The sequence below is a fragment of the Dasypus novemcinctus genome, chromosome 24 (assembly GCF_030445035.2).
Source record: "Dasypus novemcinctus isolate mDasNov1 chromosome 24, mDasNov1.1.hap2, whole genome shotgun sequence".
NCBI classification, from domain to species: domain Eukaryota; kingdom Metazoa; phylum Chordata; class Mammalia; order Cingulata; family Dasypodidae; genus Dasypus; species Dasypus novemcinctus.
This window is the reverse complement of record NC_080696.1, coordinates 47506057-47524207: the sequence shown is the minus strand read 5'-3', so window position 1 is coordinate 47524207 and position 18151 is coordinate 47506057. Positions and strand designations below refer to the sequence as shown.

At 50.7% G+C, this 18151-nt stretch overlaps 1 protein-coding gene across 1 annotated transcript in view; it reads right to left on the bottom strand.

Moving 5' to 3' along the window:
- TOX2 (TOX high mobility group box family member 2) overlaps positions 1-16788 on the bottom strand; it is a 146359-nt gene extending 129571 nt beyond the window's left edge. Inside the window, exon 1 of the mRNA XM_058287125.1 lies at positions 16658-16788. Coding sequence (XP_058143108.1) covers positions 16658-16756 — 99 coding nt within the window. The 5' untranslated portion in view covers positions 16757-16788. The remainder of the gene's footprint in view (positions 1-16657) is intronic.
- Between the last annotated feature and the right edge of the window lie 1363 nt (positions 16789-18151).

The window sequence follows — 18151 nt, the reverse complement described above, 5'->3', positions numbered from 1 at the left end:
CAGCTTTTTACTGAGCACCTACATACCACACAGGTGCTACATACTAGGTGCTACGGATTCAGCAAAACAAACAAGGTCCCCGTGAAACAAGCTTACTGTCCTGAAGAGGGAACAAGCAAGTTAACTCACAAACATATCAAGCCATGAAAAAATATATATGCCAGAGGCTGTGACGGAAAATAATCAGAGGGGCGCGTGGATAAGTGCTTAGACTGGGGGCCAACATCTCTGGGAAGGCGAGGAAAAAGGCGAGACCTGAAGGATGAGCAGGAGCCGGCCATGAAGAAGGAAGGGAGAAGCATCCAGGCAGGGAAGAGCACGTGCAAAGCCCTGCAGGCAAGAAAGAGCACGGCGCCCTGGGAAACTGCGGGGAGGCCAGGGGGGCTGGAGCGGAGCCCAGGAGGGGTGGTGGGCTTTGCTCACCTGCCCGTCCCTGGCTCAAGGCCTGCTCATGCCTGGTCCAGAGCAGCGGGCATGAGGCTGGACGGGCAGGCAGGGGTCAGATCCCAGGAGGACTTGGGGCCAAGGAAGGAGTCTGATGTTATTCAAACACCAAGAGAGGTCACTGGAAGCTTCTAAGCAGAGGCCCGAGAGGACACAGTTGAGGCTAAGAGCTCACCAAACTATAAACGGGAACTGTTGTACAGTTTTGAACAGAGAAATAACGAGATAGACTTACATATTGGAAAGAGTTCTGTAACGGCCATGATGGCTCTTTGGCTTACCCTCTGTGTGCCTCTTGATCACTGCAATAGTCAAATATCTCCAACGTCCAGGGAAAGCTAACGGTCTTCAGCTAGATGTGCAGAGGCAGCTACCTTTCAGAAAGGCAAGACAGAGCAGCCAATGACGGGACGTGCTGACAGAGCGTCAGACAGAACATGGCTGTCGGCAGAGGGAAAACTGTCCCGAGAACGCCTTAACAGTGTCGTGGCTTACGGGTGATGTGGAGCCTTTAGGAAAACACAATTATGTGCTTCGCTGGTACTGTAAGACATAACCCAGGACAACGTGGAAACATTCAGTGCTCCATCGAGAAGCGAGGTGAAGACAACCGACCAGAGACCAACTGGGGGGAACGCGCGCACTGCTCAGGTGGGTGGCCAGGCCCCACGGTATTTTTTTCTCCTTGTCTCATTTAAACTCAAAGCCTGGCTTTTAGGCATTTGATGGTAGATTCAGAAAGGCAATTAAAGGTAACTATTCCCAGGGCTTAAGCAGATGTTATTACCTCACTTGATTTCATACGCAAGGAAGCATTGCTAATCCTGTTTTGTAGAGGAAGAAACCGAGGCCCAGCGATATTAAGCAGCTTTCCAAATGCCCGTTTCCCTCTCTGGCCTCATCTCTTGACACACTCATTCCCTCCTATGCCTTTGCACATGCTGTTCCTTCCATCGGGAATGCTTTTCCTGACCTGCTTCACCTGGCCAACTCCTACGCACCTGTAAGCACAGAGCAGGTGTCACCTCCTCTGAGAAGTCTTCCCTGACCATCCACAGCCTGGTCTGTGTGTCTCCTTCCCTGGTCCCACAGTCCCTTGTGCTGCTTCTACTTTATGTTAACCAAGGACATTTGGAATTGTCTGTTTGCCTGTCCTAGTAAGACTGTGGCTCGTCAGGGAAGGGCTACGTCCTAATCACCTCTTCAAGTTGGCTCCTACGAATGTACTTTGGATGGATGGAGGAAGGAAGGGGAGGAAGGGAGAAAGGGAGGGAGAAAGGGAGGGAGGGAGGGAGGGAGGGAGGGAGGGAGGGAGGGAGGGAGGGAGGGAGGAAGGAAGGAAGGAAGGAAGGAAGGAAGGAAGGAAGGAAGGAAGGAAGGAAGGAAGGAAGGAAGGAAGGAAGGAAGGAAGGAAGGAAGGAAGGAAGGAAGGAAGGAAGGAACCCTTGGTGAGTGGCAAAGCCAGGATTTGATCCCAGGCCTGTATGACCCCGAAGCATAGCTCTGGGCCACAGGGCTCGTGTATCTCCTATAGATCCGATCAGAAAATGTGCTCAAGTGTGGGAAATATTATAAAACACAGGGAGGACTTCATTCTCCCCTGCACAAAAGAGGGAGGAAGCACCGCTCCTCGGAAATGTGGGACGATGGGTGTGGCTAAAGTCTCTCCAAACCCTGGTGCAAGAATTTCACCTTCGCTGATTGCTTAGCACATTCCCCTGGAGACCCTGTGAAGGGAGGATGTCAACTCCGGAACCTGGCGACAGTTTATAGTAAAAATGACCCCTGACTGGTGAACTGCATCTGGGCTGGGAGCAACTATAAATAAATCATCAATATCTGATAAGGAAGTCCTGCCCTGGGTTTCCCTGAGGGCACCACTCGGTTACTGTCCCCTCCCTTAGGGACCCTAGAGGTTAAGCTGTGGAATTGTTACAGGCCAGTGCCAGGGGGAAGAAGCCTCCTCAGCTGGGTGGGTCTCCTTCCCCTGTACCTGAGCTCCAGCCTGGGCAGGAGCAGGCCAAGGGAACCGCCGCGGGCGACTGCACCCACCACCGGGAATCAGCACGTGGAGCCGCAGGGCTGCGGGCTGGGGTCCCCGCCGCAGGCCTTGTGGGCAGACTGGTGCCCGGTGCCGCCCGTATGAGTCTCGCAAGTCTACATGTTTAATCGAACCCTAAAGGCTCCCTGTGGGAACCGCAGTGAGAAAGACAGGACGGATACCAGAGAGAAGAGAGTTCATCCAAACCTATTCTGAACTGAAAGACTTCCTAGGCTCTATAACTTATAAGAGATGAAAATCTGGGATGGACCCTACCAGCACTGTCCTATGGAGGCCCAGGTGACCTGGACTGTGCTTCACCGCAAACCTGAGATGCAAGTGCTCAGAGAGGCTAAGTGAAAGGTCCCAAGTCACACAGGATGTGTCCGAGTCAGATTATGAGCCCAGGCCCTTCCATCCAACTCAAAAACACATTTGAACCCACCAACTGACTTTGTATACAACTTAACTTACATCCCACGTGGGAGAACAGAGAACATACAAGGGGTGGAGTGGAGGTACGTTAAATAATGTAGGTACCCTACAATAGGTGATCAGTAAATATTTGCAGAACAACTGAGCAACAAACAACCCCAGGTCAATCCTCCCAATTATAAAGTTCAGTTCAAGTCAAAACACAGCACAATGGAACAATAAAAATTTATGCGTGAGTTTGACCCTGGGTTATACTCTCCAGAGTCGATTCATTTCCAACAAGTTTCTGAATCATCCCTGCAAATTAGACGCAACTTCGAGATAAGCACGCTTTAATTAGTCATAATATGAAGGCATTCTATTTTAACAAATGATGTTTGAAGTTCAAAACCGGGGCAAGAGGCCCAGCTGGGAACCCCTGCCCTGGAGAAGAGCTAATGCCTCAGTGGTAGGCGGAGGGAGTTCCACCACCGAGGAGGCTGCAAGAGAGGAGCTGGGAGAAGCCAGGCCAAATCCCGGCTCTGCTGGCAGCTGCCCCGCGGCCTTTAGTGACTTCATCTTTGGGTCTCAGTTTTCCAACCTACACAAGAAGGACACATGTGCCTGCCAAGGATAGTTTTGATGAACACTCAATGAGATGATGTGAGTGAATGAGCCGAAGGTTTGGTAAACGTTCAGTAAGTTAGTTACGCTTATTTTGACCTGATTTTTCTCCATAAATACCACAAGATTCAAAAATAAAAAAATGAGAGAGAGATGACATTTTGTTCAAGATGATTGAGAGAGCACACACTGGTTTTGTGTGTGTGTGTGTGTGTGTGTTTTTAACCTCTCTTCTAAACCCCCCTGGAATGAAAAAAAAAAAAGTAATACTATTATATGTAGACATAAACATACACACATATATATACATAGTCATAATTCATATACATCTATGAAAAAGTGGAATAAATTCATAAGAATCCTAGAAAACAAGAAAGGAATGAGGATCAGAAACACTGGAAGATGGCTGGAAGGTACAAAGTCAAAGAGACAAACTGATGATGAAACCTATCAGCACCAAGAAAGTAGCACATCAACACAGGGCCTCTGGAAAAGTTATTTTCCTAATGGAACCCCAGAAAACCCACAGAGAGAAGCAGCAGGGATTGGGAGTCCTGGCCAGAGTAAGTAGCCTGACTCCCTGAAACCACTTTATCTGTCTGTCCAAAGCCCTCAGAGAGGCCAACTGTTGGTTAGACCCCAAGGCCAAAGCCAGGGAGAAGAACTCTCTAAAGTAAGAGACCTGTGTCAGGGATGTGCTCCAGGGGTACAAGGCAGGAAGAAAACAGTGCACCAATGCCCAGGGGTAACTGCTGGCCTACATCGTGGGCAGAGATGTCCCACACTGAGGGGGGTTTATCCCAACCCTAATAGAAGCTCCCTAGCTACAAGCCTTCACCCACATACCACACCCAGGGCACTTAAAAGCAACATCCACATTGCCTGCCCACAGAATCATGGCTCTCACAGGTGCTGAAAAACTCACAACTATGGAACAAACTGTTCTCAGCTCTCATTTACAAATATAAATGTCAAATGACCTTCACATTTATGGCCAACTGATTTTTGACAAGGTGGCAAAGACCACTCAATGCTGAAAGAATAGTCACATTAACAAATGGTCCTCCATTTGCCAAAAAAAGGGTGAGAAGGAGGACCCCTACCTCACACACAAAAATCAACTCAAAATGGATCAAACACCTAAATATAAGAGCCAAAACTTTCAAACTCCTAGAAGAAAACATAGAGAAACATCTTCAGGACCTTGTGTTAGGCAAAGGTTTCTTAGAGTTTATTCTCAAGGACAGGCAACAACAACAACAAAAAATACATAAATGGGACCTCATCTAAATAAAAACTTTTGTGCCTCAAAGGACTGCATCGTGAAAGTAAAAACACAAGCTATACAATGGGAGAAAATATTTGGAAACCACATATCTGATAAAGATTTAATATCCAGTATATATAAAGAAATCCTTCAATTTAACAACAAAAAGACAAACCACCCAATTTAAAAATGGGCAAAAATTTGAACAGACATCTTTCCAAAGAAGATACACAAATGACCAGAAAGCACGTGAAAAATGCTCAACATCATCAGCCATCAGGGAAATGCAAATCAAAACCACAATGAAATACCATTTCATACACATTAGAATGGTTGCTATTAAAAATAATAATAATAAGTGTTGGCAAGGATGTGGAGAAATAGGAACACTCGTTCATTTCTGGTGGCAATGTAAAATGGTGCAGCCACTATGGAAGACAGTTTGGCCGTCCCTCAGAAAGCTAAGTATAGAATTACCATATGACCCAGTGAAGCAGTTTGATATTACTGATGAATTCCAAAAAGAAATATTGGATTATGTTTTTAAACTGATCTTTTCCTCTGGGCATATTAGATACATTGGATTCATAGGTTTACTTGATTAAGTAATTATGTAAAGCTCTTGTGCCAATAAGGCGTTCAATCCCCACCCTTTGGTGGGTGGGGACTCACAGATAAAAGGCATGGCAAAGGACAGAGTTGAGGGTACTTAATGTTGGGTTTTTGATGTTGGAGTTTTGATGTTGGAGTTTGATGCTGAAGCCTTAAGCTGGAGTCCTGGGAAGTAAGCTCACAGAGGAAACAGACGCAAGCCCCAGGAAGAGAGAAACCCTGAGCCCAGGAAAAAGAAGCCTGAGGAAGGAAGGAACCCAGGAAGTCTGAACCCTCACAGACATCAGCAGCCATCTTGCGCCAACATGTGGAAATAGACTTTGGTAAGGGAAGTAACTTATGCTTTAGGGCCTGGTATCTGCAAGCTCCTACCCCAAATAAATATACTTTATAAAAACCAACTGATTTCTGGTATTTTGCATCAGCACTCCTTGGCTGACTAATACACCCAGCAATCCAGTACTAGGTATATACCCAAAAGAATCAAAAGCAGGGGCTCAAACATATACTTTCACATGGATGTTCACAGCAGCATTATGCACAATTGCCAAAGGATGGAAGCAACCCAAGTGTCTATAAACCGATTAATGGAGGGAAGCGGATATGGTTCAACTGATAGAGCATCCACCTACCATATAGGAGGTCCAGGGTTTGAACCCAGAGCCTCCTGACTTGTGTGGCAAGTTGGCCCACGTGCAGTGCTGCCACGTGCAAGGAGTGCCATGCCATACAGGGGTGTCCCCTGTGTAGGGAAGTCCCACACACAAGGAGTGCATCCCACAGGAGAGCCGCCCCGTGCGAAAAAAGTGTATCCTGCCCAGGAGTGGTGCTGCACACATGGAAAGTTGACACAGCAAGATGACACAACAAAAAGAGACACAGATTCCTGGTGCTGCCAAGAAGGCAAGCGGACACAGAAGAACACACAGCTAATGGACAAAAGAGAGCCGCCAACAGGGGAGAGGGGGAAGGAGAAGAGAAATAAATAAAATAAATCTTAAAAAAAAAAACGATTAATGGATAAAACGTGTTATGTGTGTGTATATATATATACACACATACATACATACACACCACAATGGAATATTATTCAGATCTAAATAGGAATGAAGTCCTGATACAAGCTACAACATGGATGAAACCTGAAGACATGTTGAGTGAAATAAGCTTGACACAAAGGGACAAACATTGCACGATCTCACTGATTTCAAACAATTAGAATAAGCAAACTCAAGGAATCAGAATCTAGAATATAGGTTACCAGGGAATGGGGTACAGATAAGGAATGAGAAGTCAAGGCTTAAAATGCACGGGGTTCCTATTTGGAATAATGGAAACGTGTTAGTAATGAATGGTGGTGATGGTAGCACATCATTGTGAACACAATTAACTGCATTGAAATATATATCTGAATATGATTAAAAGGCAAACTGATAGAGTGTATACATGGTAACAGAATAAAATTTTTTTAAAAATCCATGGAACTACATTATACAAAAATAAACCCTAGGTTAAGCCACGTTTTAATTAATAGTATAATTATAAAAAAGTGCTACCATCAATTGTAGCAAACGTTCCACACCAAGGCAAGGTGTTGGTGGTGGGGTCATCTATGGGAATTCTTTATTTCATGCATGATTGTTCTGTAAACCCACAACTTCTCTAATAAAGAAAAAAAAATGTCAACCAAGAAACACCAGGCATTTGCAGAAAATATCAGTATAACAGAGAGGCCTAAGAGTGAACAGAAGAACTAACCATCAAGCAAACAGAGTTAGTGGAGGAAAAAAAAAGATAACTTCTTTAAAAAAGTAATTATCATCAACAAAAATACCCAAAATATTGCCATACCCTTGAGAAAGAATAGGCTAATATAAGATCAATTAAGAAACAATACAGAATTTCAGGAAATGGGAAACGGACTTTGGCCCAGTGGTTAGGGCGTCCGTCTACCATATGGGAGGTCCGCGGTTCAAACCCCGGGCCTCCTTGACCCGTGTGGAGCTGGCCATGCGCAGCGCTGATGCGCGCAAGGAGTGCTGTGCCACGCAAGGGTGTCCCCCGCGTGGGAGAGCCCCACGCGCAAGGAGTGCGCCCGTGAGGAGAGCTGCCCAGCGTGAAAAGAAAGAGCAGCCTGCCGAGGAATGGCGCCGCCCACACTTCCCGTGCCGCTGACGACAACAGAAGCGGACAAAGAAACAAGACGCAGCAAACAGACACCAAGAACAGACAACCGGGGGGGGGGGGGGGGGGGGAGGGGGGGGAATTAAATAAATAAATAAATCTTTAAAAAAAAAAAAAGAATTTCAGGAAATTATTACAGAAATAAAATAAACTTATTAGAAGGTTGAGCTGAAGAAAGGGTATGACTGGAAGTACATCCACCAAAACCCTCTTCAGTGGATAGAGTGTGGACTGGGGGTAAGGGAGAGTGAGAAGGACTCTACTTCTTTCCTTTACATTCTAAAGTATTTCTGTATGTTTTATAAAGAACAAAATCAATTTTTAAAAAATTGAGAGATTCAAGAGAAAGTAGGGAAATGAAAGAAAAATAAGATGAGCAGGAGTTCGCTAATGAGGAAAAGACTTGCCTAAATTTCCCATCTTGTGACCCTCACTTGCCTCTGGATTTCTTGGAAACTCAGAGAAGGTGAAGAGAACAGTGAACAGCAAAGCCGTGAACAAGTGACCACCACTGAGGCAGGGAGTGGGCAAACTGCCTCTAGCTGAAGAGCCTGGCAGGCCTCCAGCCCAGAAAAGAAGTCACAGTCCCCTGCCCAGAGGTGACTGAGTCTCTTAGGCATGGCCCCGCAGCTCCTCAGAAACCAATCTGGAGTCCTTCTCACCTACCACACGGGAAAATGGGTGAGCTCTCAGGGCAAGAAATCGGGAATTTGTAAGAGAATCTCCTTGAGTTCCACAAAAATAAGTCCCATTAATTACCATTTTCTTCACTTGGACCCAAGAAGCAGCTGTCTTGCCTTTCCCACAGAGGGCACCTCTCTCACAACCTTTGATGAGATGGAAAAGAATCTCAAGCAAGTAGCTCAAAGTTGCTAAAATCATCAACACACCGGCCTTCAATTTCCTGGAACGGAGAGAAAGGTGAGTTTCTCCCCCAGATGCACCTCCCTGAAATGGATAACGTGGTGCTCCCTCAACTGCTGGGAGAATCCACTGCTGAGCTCATAGCTCTGCCCTATTGGGAACTGGCTCCCTGCCACAGGGAGCTAGGTCACCCAAGAGAAGGCCTGCAGCCAATGACTGGGTGATTCTGGATTACAAGGGCATGGGCAGCCCCTTGCCTCAATTTGGGACAACCAGGAAGAACCACCTCAGCTCCAGAGCACCCGGTGGCTTTCATCAAATAGGGGCCAGCTTTTCCCTCAGCCCACTCATGCTTTTCTCCCTCCCTTACAGGTGCATCTCCCGACAGCTCCCCTCCAAAAAAAAACCTTCTGTACACAGCTCTCCATCTCAGAGTCTGTTCTAGGAACTCAGTGTAGGGCTCTCCCCAAGGTGAAGCAGACTCCCCCCAGGACCTACAGGGGGGTCTCAGGAACATCAGATCATATCTGACCCAGGGCTATAAGCCCCAGGCTAGGGTGAGATTCCGCTTGCCCCAGGGCAAGGCTGGAAAATCCTCCCTTGCTGTACTGCAATGGTTCTCCAAGGGGCTTCAAACCAGAAGCAGCAGCTATTGTTAGAAATGCAAATTTTCACACACACACACACAGACCTACTGAATCAGAAACTCTGGAAGGGGAGCCCAGCAATTTTGCATTAATCTGCCCTCCAGGAGATGTGTTGCACACTACAGTGTGAGAAGCAGAGCATCCTGGCTAGTCGCAAAATCAAACATGATCACTAAACTTTCCCATCCGCAGAAGACCAAGAGACAGTGAGAATGGTCTGAATCCAACTAAGTGAAAACTTCTCACACTTCCCCATTACTGCTAGCTGGCTCCAATTCACTGCTTTACTTAAAACCCATCAGGTCAGGATGCAACACCCTTTATGATGATCTCTGCCTGTGGCCCAACTCCCAGGCAGGCAGGCCTCCCCACCCCACTCAGGCTGATGGTATCCCCCAACCGTCCTCCGAACCCCCTTTGCAAAAGCCACCCCTTCTGCCTCCTACGCACCCCCATCTAGCCCACCTGGCATTTCCTGTAAGACTCTCCCCTGTGAAACCTTCTCGCAACTCTGGCATTGTCACTTCCCCCAGAAAATTACATATTTAATTATTAATCTGCATTTTGAGCCCAGATATTACGGATCTACACAGCCTTTTATGCAGTAAATAAAAGATTTCCTTTGAGTCTCCGAGCCTTCAGGACAGGGCTGAATCCCTGTGCACCTAGCACACAGCAGGTATTCAACAAAAACCAGTAGAAAATCTGAGAAACGCAGCTGTAAACAGGTGATTCAATATTGAAAAACCACAATCTTGTTGCTCATTACAGCAGGCACCAAAAATCGTAATTGTACAGTGGCAAGTTGAAACATCAGGGTAACTGATCAAAATGTGTTATCATGTTACACATCTTTTCACTAAGATACAAAATCACAATTTACCACAACCCATTAAGTTAATGATTACTTACCTTCTGTTTTTACTGCTGCTCCACAACTACACTGAAAAATCACCACACAGGTTCTGGCCCATGTAAATTAGATGAGTGTCAACCACGTGGACAAGGGATTTACCAACAGGGAGACACGGGACTGAATCAAAGGCTGGACAGAAAGCACGAGCCCTGAAGCTCTGTCCCCCCTCACCATCATCTTCTCATTTACCTGCACCGCAACTTCTAGATCAGGGGTTCACAGCCAGGGGCGATTTTGCCCCCCAAGGACACTTGGCAATGTTCAGAGACATCTTCCATTGTTGGGGACACTCCCCAGGACAAAGAATTATCCAGTCCAAAATGTTACTAGTGCCAAGGGTGAGAGACACTGTCCTAGATTATAGGGCACTCCCATGTCTGTTACTTTTACCTGAGCTTCACAGACCCAGTTTGAGGAAGGCATTACTGTCTCCTTGTACAGAGGGGAAGACTAAGACCTGGAGCTGGTAAGCCATGTGTAGCTGGGATCTGAGCCAGTGTCCTCTGCCTCCAAAATGCACGTTCTCTCACACAGACTCAGGAAGGAAAAAGAAAGGCACCCAGGAAATGTGCAGCTCCCTCCCAATTCATAATCCCAAACAGTCCAACAAGAGACCTCTTCAAACCAGAGGCCCAGGAAAATGAGATCCAGAGGCCAGGCACGGAAATGCCCAATGTTAGGCAAGTCAGGTCCCTCCCCTCCCAAGCACCGAATGGGTCAGGCCATCAGTCCTTCCTCCAGCAGTTCCTCTCCCATTTGAACTTTCAGATGTGCTGCACTTTGTGAACGGAAATGAAAGCCGCATTTCCTGCTAGTGCCAAGTGCTGTGCATGCCTGATCTCCAGCCCTCGGGGGAAACAGGGAGGCGTGCATGTGCCACTGTGCAGAGGAGGAAGACTCAGGAGTAGCCTGCCCCGAGGATGGTGAAGGCAGCATTCAAGCCCAGGCCTGCTGGGTTCCAGAACCCAGGCTGCCTTCAAATCCTGGTGGGAATCTGGCCAGCAAACTTACCATCCCCTGGACTCACAGGGTCCGTGGCCGTGCTGCAGGGGGGTTCTTGGGAAAAGGGCGAGGCGCAGGGCTGCTCTTCCCTGCTTCCTGGATGCTCTACAAGCTTGGCTCTGTTCTCTGGGCCTGCTCAGAGAAACTCTTCTAGAAATGTCAGGTCAGCCAAAAGACTCGTCGCCGCTGCCCTGGATTCAATGTGTTCATGCAATGTCTTTAGACTACAAGAGCCAAAGAGATGGTGCATTCCTCAAGCCAAAGGAGACAACGGGCCAGCCCCAAATTCATCCATGTAATCACTCAGCAAATAGTTGTTGTGCACCTACTAAGTGTCAGGCTGGCCTTAGGAATACAAAAATAGAGACACACACAGTGGTTCCTGCTCTGAAGCATATGTGGGCCCAACTCAGAAAGCTACACCCTCTCCCTCCCGAGTGCACCACACTCTACAGTTTTAAAGGATGTTCATTATATTTTCCCGTCCTACAAGGCTGAAGGTGACTGGTTTGTTTTCCCTTTGTGCAGAGGGGAACAAGGGCCCAGAGAGGGCCATGCTCAAGGTCACCCAGCAAACTGGGGTCAGCAGTGCCAGGATGAGGCTGATGTTCCCAACATGTGGGACATACAAAAGCATGGTCCTGGGAGCTCAAAACAAAGACTTTCTGGGGCAGGATGGGGAAGGAGGGATTTGTTTCAACAGAAAGTAAGCAGACAGGAAGGCATCCTTCCAGAGTTCTCGGGGACCAGCCATCTCAGCTCACAGGGCTCCTTCCACAGATGCACCCATAGCCACCTGTGTACCTGCAGAAAGAAGCTGCAGGATCCGCCCCCCTCCCCAATCGGGGATGCTGAGTGGGCTCACATACCTCAAGTCTGGGTACGGCAGGATCAGTTCTCCCAGCTTTGTGGATATCGGTCAAGAGGAGTCTCTAATCACTCATTCACCAAGCTTTGTCTGGATTCCCAGCCTGGCACAGGACACTGCCCAGGTCTGTGTGGGTGGAAAGTTGAAGCACTCACCCACCAACACACATTCACTGGGCAATTATGAGTCAGGCACAGAGCCAGGTGCTGGGCATGGTTTCTGCGTGCTGCAAGATCACAAAAGCCAGTACACAAACAACCAAACTGCTGCTACTCTCAGTGTGGTCCCCAGATCAGCAGCATCACCTGGGAGCAAATTCCCAGGGCCCCACCCCAGACTACTGAATCAGAATCTCTGGGGCTGGACCCAGAAATCTGTTGGAAAAGCTTTCCAGATGATTCTTAATGTGCACTAAGATTTGAGAAGCACCAGTCTACACCACAAAATCTTTCCCTACCTCTCTATTAAAACTACGAACAACATCTGGTCTCCCCACCACATACACAACTCTCTTTCCCACTTCATTTTTCTCCATAGTTGTATTACCATCAATCATAATACTATGTATTTCACCCATACATTTATGACCTCCCTCAATTTGAGTCTCTTTTGTTCACTGCTGTAGCATTGGTTGCCTCACACCAAGCCTGGCACAGAGAAGTGCTCCATAAATATTTGTTGATTGAATGACAGATGGCATATACATGCAGAATTGGTTTTGGGGGTAGCCTAGGAAAAGAGAGGAGGTTGCTGGCCATGGAGCACTACATGGAGAAGGTAGCACCCAGAATGGCCTTGAAGGATGCTTTGACCAGGGATGAAGGATGCTTGGAACACAGAGATGCTAAACCTCTTACAGGAATAGGTCCCAGATGATTGATCTCATTGTTATCTAATTAGAAGTTGGTAAGTTCCAAGAACTGTCCTGTCCTACATCACCTCACTTAACACTCCCAAACCTCAGAGGTAAGCAATGCTGTCCTCAGTCTACACAAGAGGACGCTGAGTCTCAGAGATATTAATTTGTCATACCCATCAAAAGATTTGTATAAAAATGTTTACAGAATCTTTATTTATAAAAGCCCCAACCTGGAAATAAACTGAAATATCCATCAACAGGTGAATGGATAACCAATTGTGCTATATTCTCTCAAAGGAACAAGCTTAGCAATAAAAAAGGAACAAACTACAGATACACACAACACGAATGAATGTCAAAAACACTATGTTGAACAAAAGAAGCCAGGCATGAAAATATATGTGCTGCATATGATGTTCTAGAACATAAATATAATTAATATACTTAACAGAACTTAAAGCATCTGCAATAGAAAGAGGTAAGTAATTTCCTCTTGCAGGGGGTGAGGGGGAGGGAGGACAGGAGTGTTACCTGGGAAGGGGCATGAGGGAACTTTCTGGATATGGTTTATACCTGGATTGGGATGGTGTTTACACTTGTTAAAACTAATGGAACTGTACACTTAAAATCTGTTTTTTATGGTATGTAAAGTATACCTCAATTTTTTACAAATTAGCTAAAATTCATTTGCCCTCACAAAGCCATAAATGGGAATTTGAACCCAAGTTAGCCCAATTCTAATGGCTAGGTTACACTAGTCTGCTAGTTACACTAGAATTGCAAGAGTGAATTGAGCAGTGCTCCCAGCCTGATGACGTACCTTGCTAAAATCTGGATGAAAGGAATTCAAAGTTAGCCTAGGATGGATGTCACAGTCTCTCAAGCCCCAAGCCATAACAGAGACTGTGGGGAGGCCAGAAGAATGTCAGATTGGGAATCAAGAAACCTGGGTCCAGGCCCCCGCTGTGCTCCTCACTGGCTATGTACCCTGTGGATATATACTCCATTACAGTTTCCACTTTCGTGAAGCAAGGAAGATGGAGGGGCTCAATGCTTCCCACCATGGGGGCTGGAGACACTGGGGGCCACAGGCCACAAGCCCCTATGCTCACCAAGCACTGTTCTTACGTTAAATAACGTGCCTGCCTTATATCTCGTAAATCATTTTTCAAATACATGCAAATATTACTGTGATTAATAAAAGACAAGTCTATGTCAAAGCAAAAATGAAACCTTAGCAGCTTTTTCCCATGGTGCATTTACTCAAGCAAAGATACCAAAAGAACAACCACTGCCCATGACTTTCGTTTAAAGAGGCTGGGAATCTCTGAGTAGAGGATCACTAAGGGGACAGTCGCCAAGGGGATGGTCGCCACGGGGACGGTCGCCAAGGGCTCTTCCAGGTCAACTGCCCCATGGTTGTCCAGCATCCTTTGGGCAAATGCTTGCCCTTGTGTTTCTCGGGCCTGAGTCCCTGTGGGGACAAGCCTCCTGTTTGGACTCTAGTGTGGGGCTGTGTCCTGGTTGTGCAGTCCAGGCTCCAGGCTCCATGTGTGGTCACTGCTGCACCTTGGGCCTCAGTTTCCCCTCCATCTCTGCTAGTAACCAGTTACAAGGGTAGAGTCTGGGCATCACCCTCCCTGCCCACCCCAACCCCCACCAGGAGCTAGAGAAGAGGAGCTCCTGCTCACAGCAGCATTCCCACCCTTAATGGCCCTAGCCCACTGGGCGTCTGCTACCAAAAAGCCTTTTACCACTCCTCACCCGGCCACAAGCCTGAAGGATTGGGAAGCAGGTCTCACAACCAAGTGCAAGGTCAGGCCTTCCTTTCACTTATCCAGGTGGCCAGGATGGACCCCCCCCCCCCCCCACACACACACACACAGCTCGTGGCTGGGGGTCCTAAAGGCACAGACAGAAGGTTTCTCACTTCCTGAGTGGTTCCGGCCCGGTCCGCCTTTCATGCTGCTTCTTGGTGCTGAGTCAGACGTTTACGGAGCATCGGGGTAAAGCAAGGGCCTCAACCGCCGGCTCCTGCCTCTGCAAAGCCCTGATTTGCGACGGCCCTACTCTGGCAGTGTTGACAAAAACACCACCCCAAGAGAGCGCTGCAGGCCGAGCCCCCACCCCTCACCTAGAGCTGGAAGCACAAATTCCCACCATGCCCCCAAACTAGGGACTGGAACCTTGCCAACTTCATATTTTAAGAAAATAACAAAGCCAAGGGCAGAGGCGGACCCGCTGCGCTGACACCCGGCCGCCCCCTGCTCCCTGAATCCTCCACTTGCTACTTTTAATCAATTTTCCCTCCATCAGACTTGGAGCAGCCCGAGAACCGGCCTTCTCGGGGGACAGCATCCCCTCCTCGAGCTTCTAATTTTGCCGGCCACGGACAAAAGATAATCACCCCCGCGCTCCGCGAGACTGCCCTCGCAGACCTCACCCCTCCCAAGCCGCCCCAAGCCCTCGTGGCCTCGGCGAACTGCGGGACGAGCTGCGGGGGGGGGGGGGGGACTTCTGCCCAGAGACCCCAGAAGCCGCTCCCCCCAGGGACTCCGCTGGAAGCTGGCGGGTGGGGGAGAGACCCGGGGAGGGTCGCTGGTCCAGCCACCGGACCCGTACTCACCACGCAGCGACGCGGAGCCCTCGCGTCTGCGCCGGGGCGGCGGGGCAACTCACGCGCGGTTCAATCCGGGCTCCGGGTGACGAAAACCCGCTCGGCTCTGGCGGGTCCAGGACCAACGCACAGACCCGCGGACGCACGGACGTCTGGTTTCCTAACTAAGTTTCAAAGTTCTCTCCCCGGCGAGGGGAGAGGAAACGGGGGCACGGCTCCACCCAACCATCCGCGCTGGGCACAGCGTGGGGCGCGGGGCCGGATGCCTCTCGTCCCGGGTTCGAGGCACGCGAGCTTCCATAGCGCGAGGCAGCGCGGGGCGCAGCGAGCGGGGACCCGGCTGGGGGCGGGGGTGGGGGTGAGGGCGGCGATCCCGGAAAAAATGGGTGGGGGGGGTCACCCCTCACTGCAGCTCCAGCCGGCAGGGACGCTCCGCTCACCGTTCCCGGGAAAGGACAGGCCTCCAAGTGGCCGTGGCCACCTCGGAATCCGAGGCCGCGCGGGGCAGTGACGGCCGATTAGTAAATGGCCCAGTTAGTGCGCGGCGGCGCCGCCAAGAAGTTAAAACCCCGACGCGCGATGTGGGTGACCGCGGGGGACGGGGGGCGCCGCCGCGGCTGTCCCTGGGTGTGACCGCGTGTGACTGTGTGGCCGTCAGGGCCATTTGTGCGTCGGCGACTCACAGTCGGTGGGGGGGGGGCGGCGTGTGACTGTTGGAGCGACTTCTTTGTGTGACTGCCCCCAGTTGTGCTTGGGTGTGACAGCAAATGGGGGCAGGTCGCGGTGTGTGCGCCATCGTAGTGCGAGTGAATGGGTGACTTGTATGTGGAGGTGTGACAGCGTCTGTGGGCGAGGAACTGTGTCACTGTGTACAAATGACTGTCAGGGTGACTTGCGCGGGACGGTGAGACAGTAGGAGCAGGACTGTCTACGCGTGTGTTCGAATGTGAGGCTGCCAGGGGGACGTGGGTGAGTGAGCCTGTCACTGTGGCACCGTGTAGGAGACTGTCGGGGTGACTTCTGCCTTGACCGGAACTCAGGGTGTGAGTGTAACCGCGGCGAGGGTGTCGGCGTGAATGGCATGCGCCCGTCGACGGGGCTGAGGTGTGCGTGTCCCCGCGCGTTGGCACGGCCGGCGCCTCCCCGCGTGTTCTCCGGGGGGGCCCGCGTCTGGGCCGCGCGGGTGGCTCCCGGCTCGCGCTCCGGCGGGGGCCGCTCGGCTCCCCGCCCGGGGTCCGAAGGCGCGGCCAGGCCCCGCCCGCCCCGCCGCGCCCGCCCCGCCGCGGGGCCCGGCCTACCTTGCCGCAGTGGTAGTAGTCCAGGTGAGCCAGGCCGGCCGGCTCGGCCCCGGGCCGCGCGCCCACCGCGGGCGCCGAGGGGTACAGGCGGACGTCCATGGCGGGCGCGGCGGCGGCGGCGGCTCCCGCGGGCAGTGCCTGGGCGCGCGGCGGGTGGGAGCCAGTGTGCGAGCGGGTGTGCGAGCGCGGGGGGCGGGCCGGGGGCGGGGCCGGGCTCGGCGCCCCGCCCCCGCCCCGCCAGCGCGCGCTATTGTTCCGGCCTCCGGCGCCGCCGAGGGCCCGGGGCCCGGGCGCGGGCGGCGGGGTCCCTTCTCCCGGCTGGGCCTCGGCGGAGTCATTCCCGGGGCCTGCCGCCCCGGGGGGGGGGCGTCCTCGAAGGATGCGCGCCTGTCCAGGAGGCCCTTTCCCGTCCCGCCTTTCTCCACCAGTGGTGAGCGGAGAGAGAAGCCCGTACGACATCCCTCCCCAGAAGTGGGACACTCCCCTCGCTAAATATTTGGCTGAGACCCCACGCGGCGAGGGAGGGGAGGGAGCAGGAACACTTGCGGAGATGGACGCCGCCTGACCTGGGGGCCGGGGGTGGGGGTCGCTGCCCAGCGCCAGAGGCTGATCTTAGGGTGCTCAACTCTGATTCCTAGTCACTGCGAAGGGTCCCCGAGAAACAGTTGCACTTAAACTCTGGTTTTACATATGGGGAAAGTGAGGCAAGGACTTACCTCATCAGTAATGGAGCGCCAGGTGGGTGAACCCCACTTCCCCCAAAGGCTCCAGGACTGAAACTTCTGGGAGAAGAAAGAGCCCCACTTCCTTCCCCTCTTTAGCCACAGGGTACTGGAGGGCCACAGAGATGGCCTAGAGCCACAAGCTTTGTGGAGGGGTTCAGAATCCCGCCACACACCTTCCCCCCCCCCCACACACACACACCCCACCTCCCCCCCCTACCTTCCCCCGCCAAAGTCTCAGATGCTGCTGGTCTCTTGGCGTGAGGAAAGAGAGGTGGGATAGCTTCCACTGTGGGACAGAGAGGTGACAATGAAAGACTCCCCCCTCAGAAGAAGAAAAAAAGTCCCCTAACCCCGCACACCTGCTAGCAGCTAGCTTTTCAGCCAAGAATTGCTTGCACCAGCAGTTTCCACCCCTCACTTCCCATTTACTGCCGGCAACCACTGCCTTCTGGCTCCTGGCTCTCACATATCCCTGATGCCTGCCTGGGAAGGGTCCAGAGGAAGAATTCAGTTAGAATGGGGATTCTTGGGCAGGTTGCAGCAGGACATGGGATGTTATTTGGAGAAAAGGAGGTGAGCTTCTTGCCCACTCAGGAGCCAGATTGGAACTTAGCGCCTAACTGTTCCTTTAACTTTACTGGTCTTGGCCTGGACCACTCTGTGGTCACAGAGATCCACTAAAACAGAACAGGTATAGGAAACAGGCTTTCATGGAAGATTTGGAGGTGACAGAGGGAAATTACAGCCCAGAAAGAAAGAACTTGTGCAT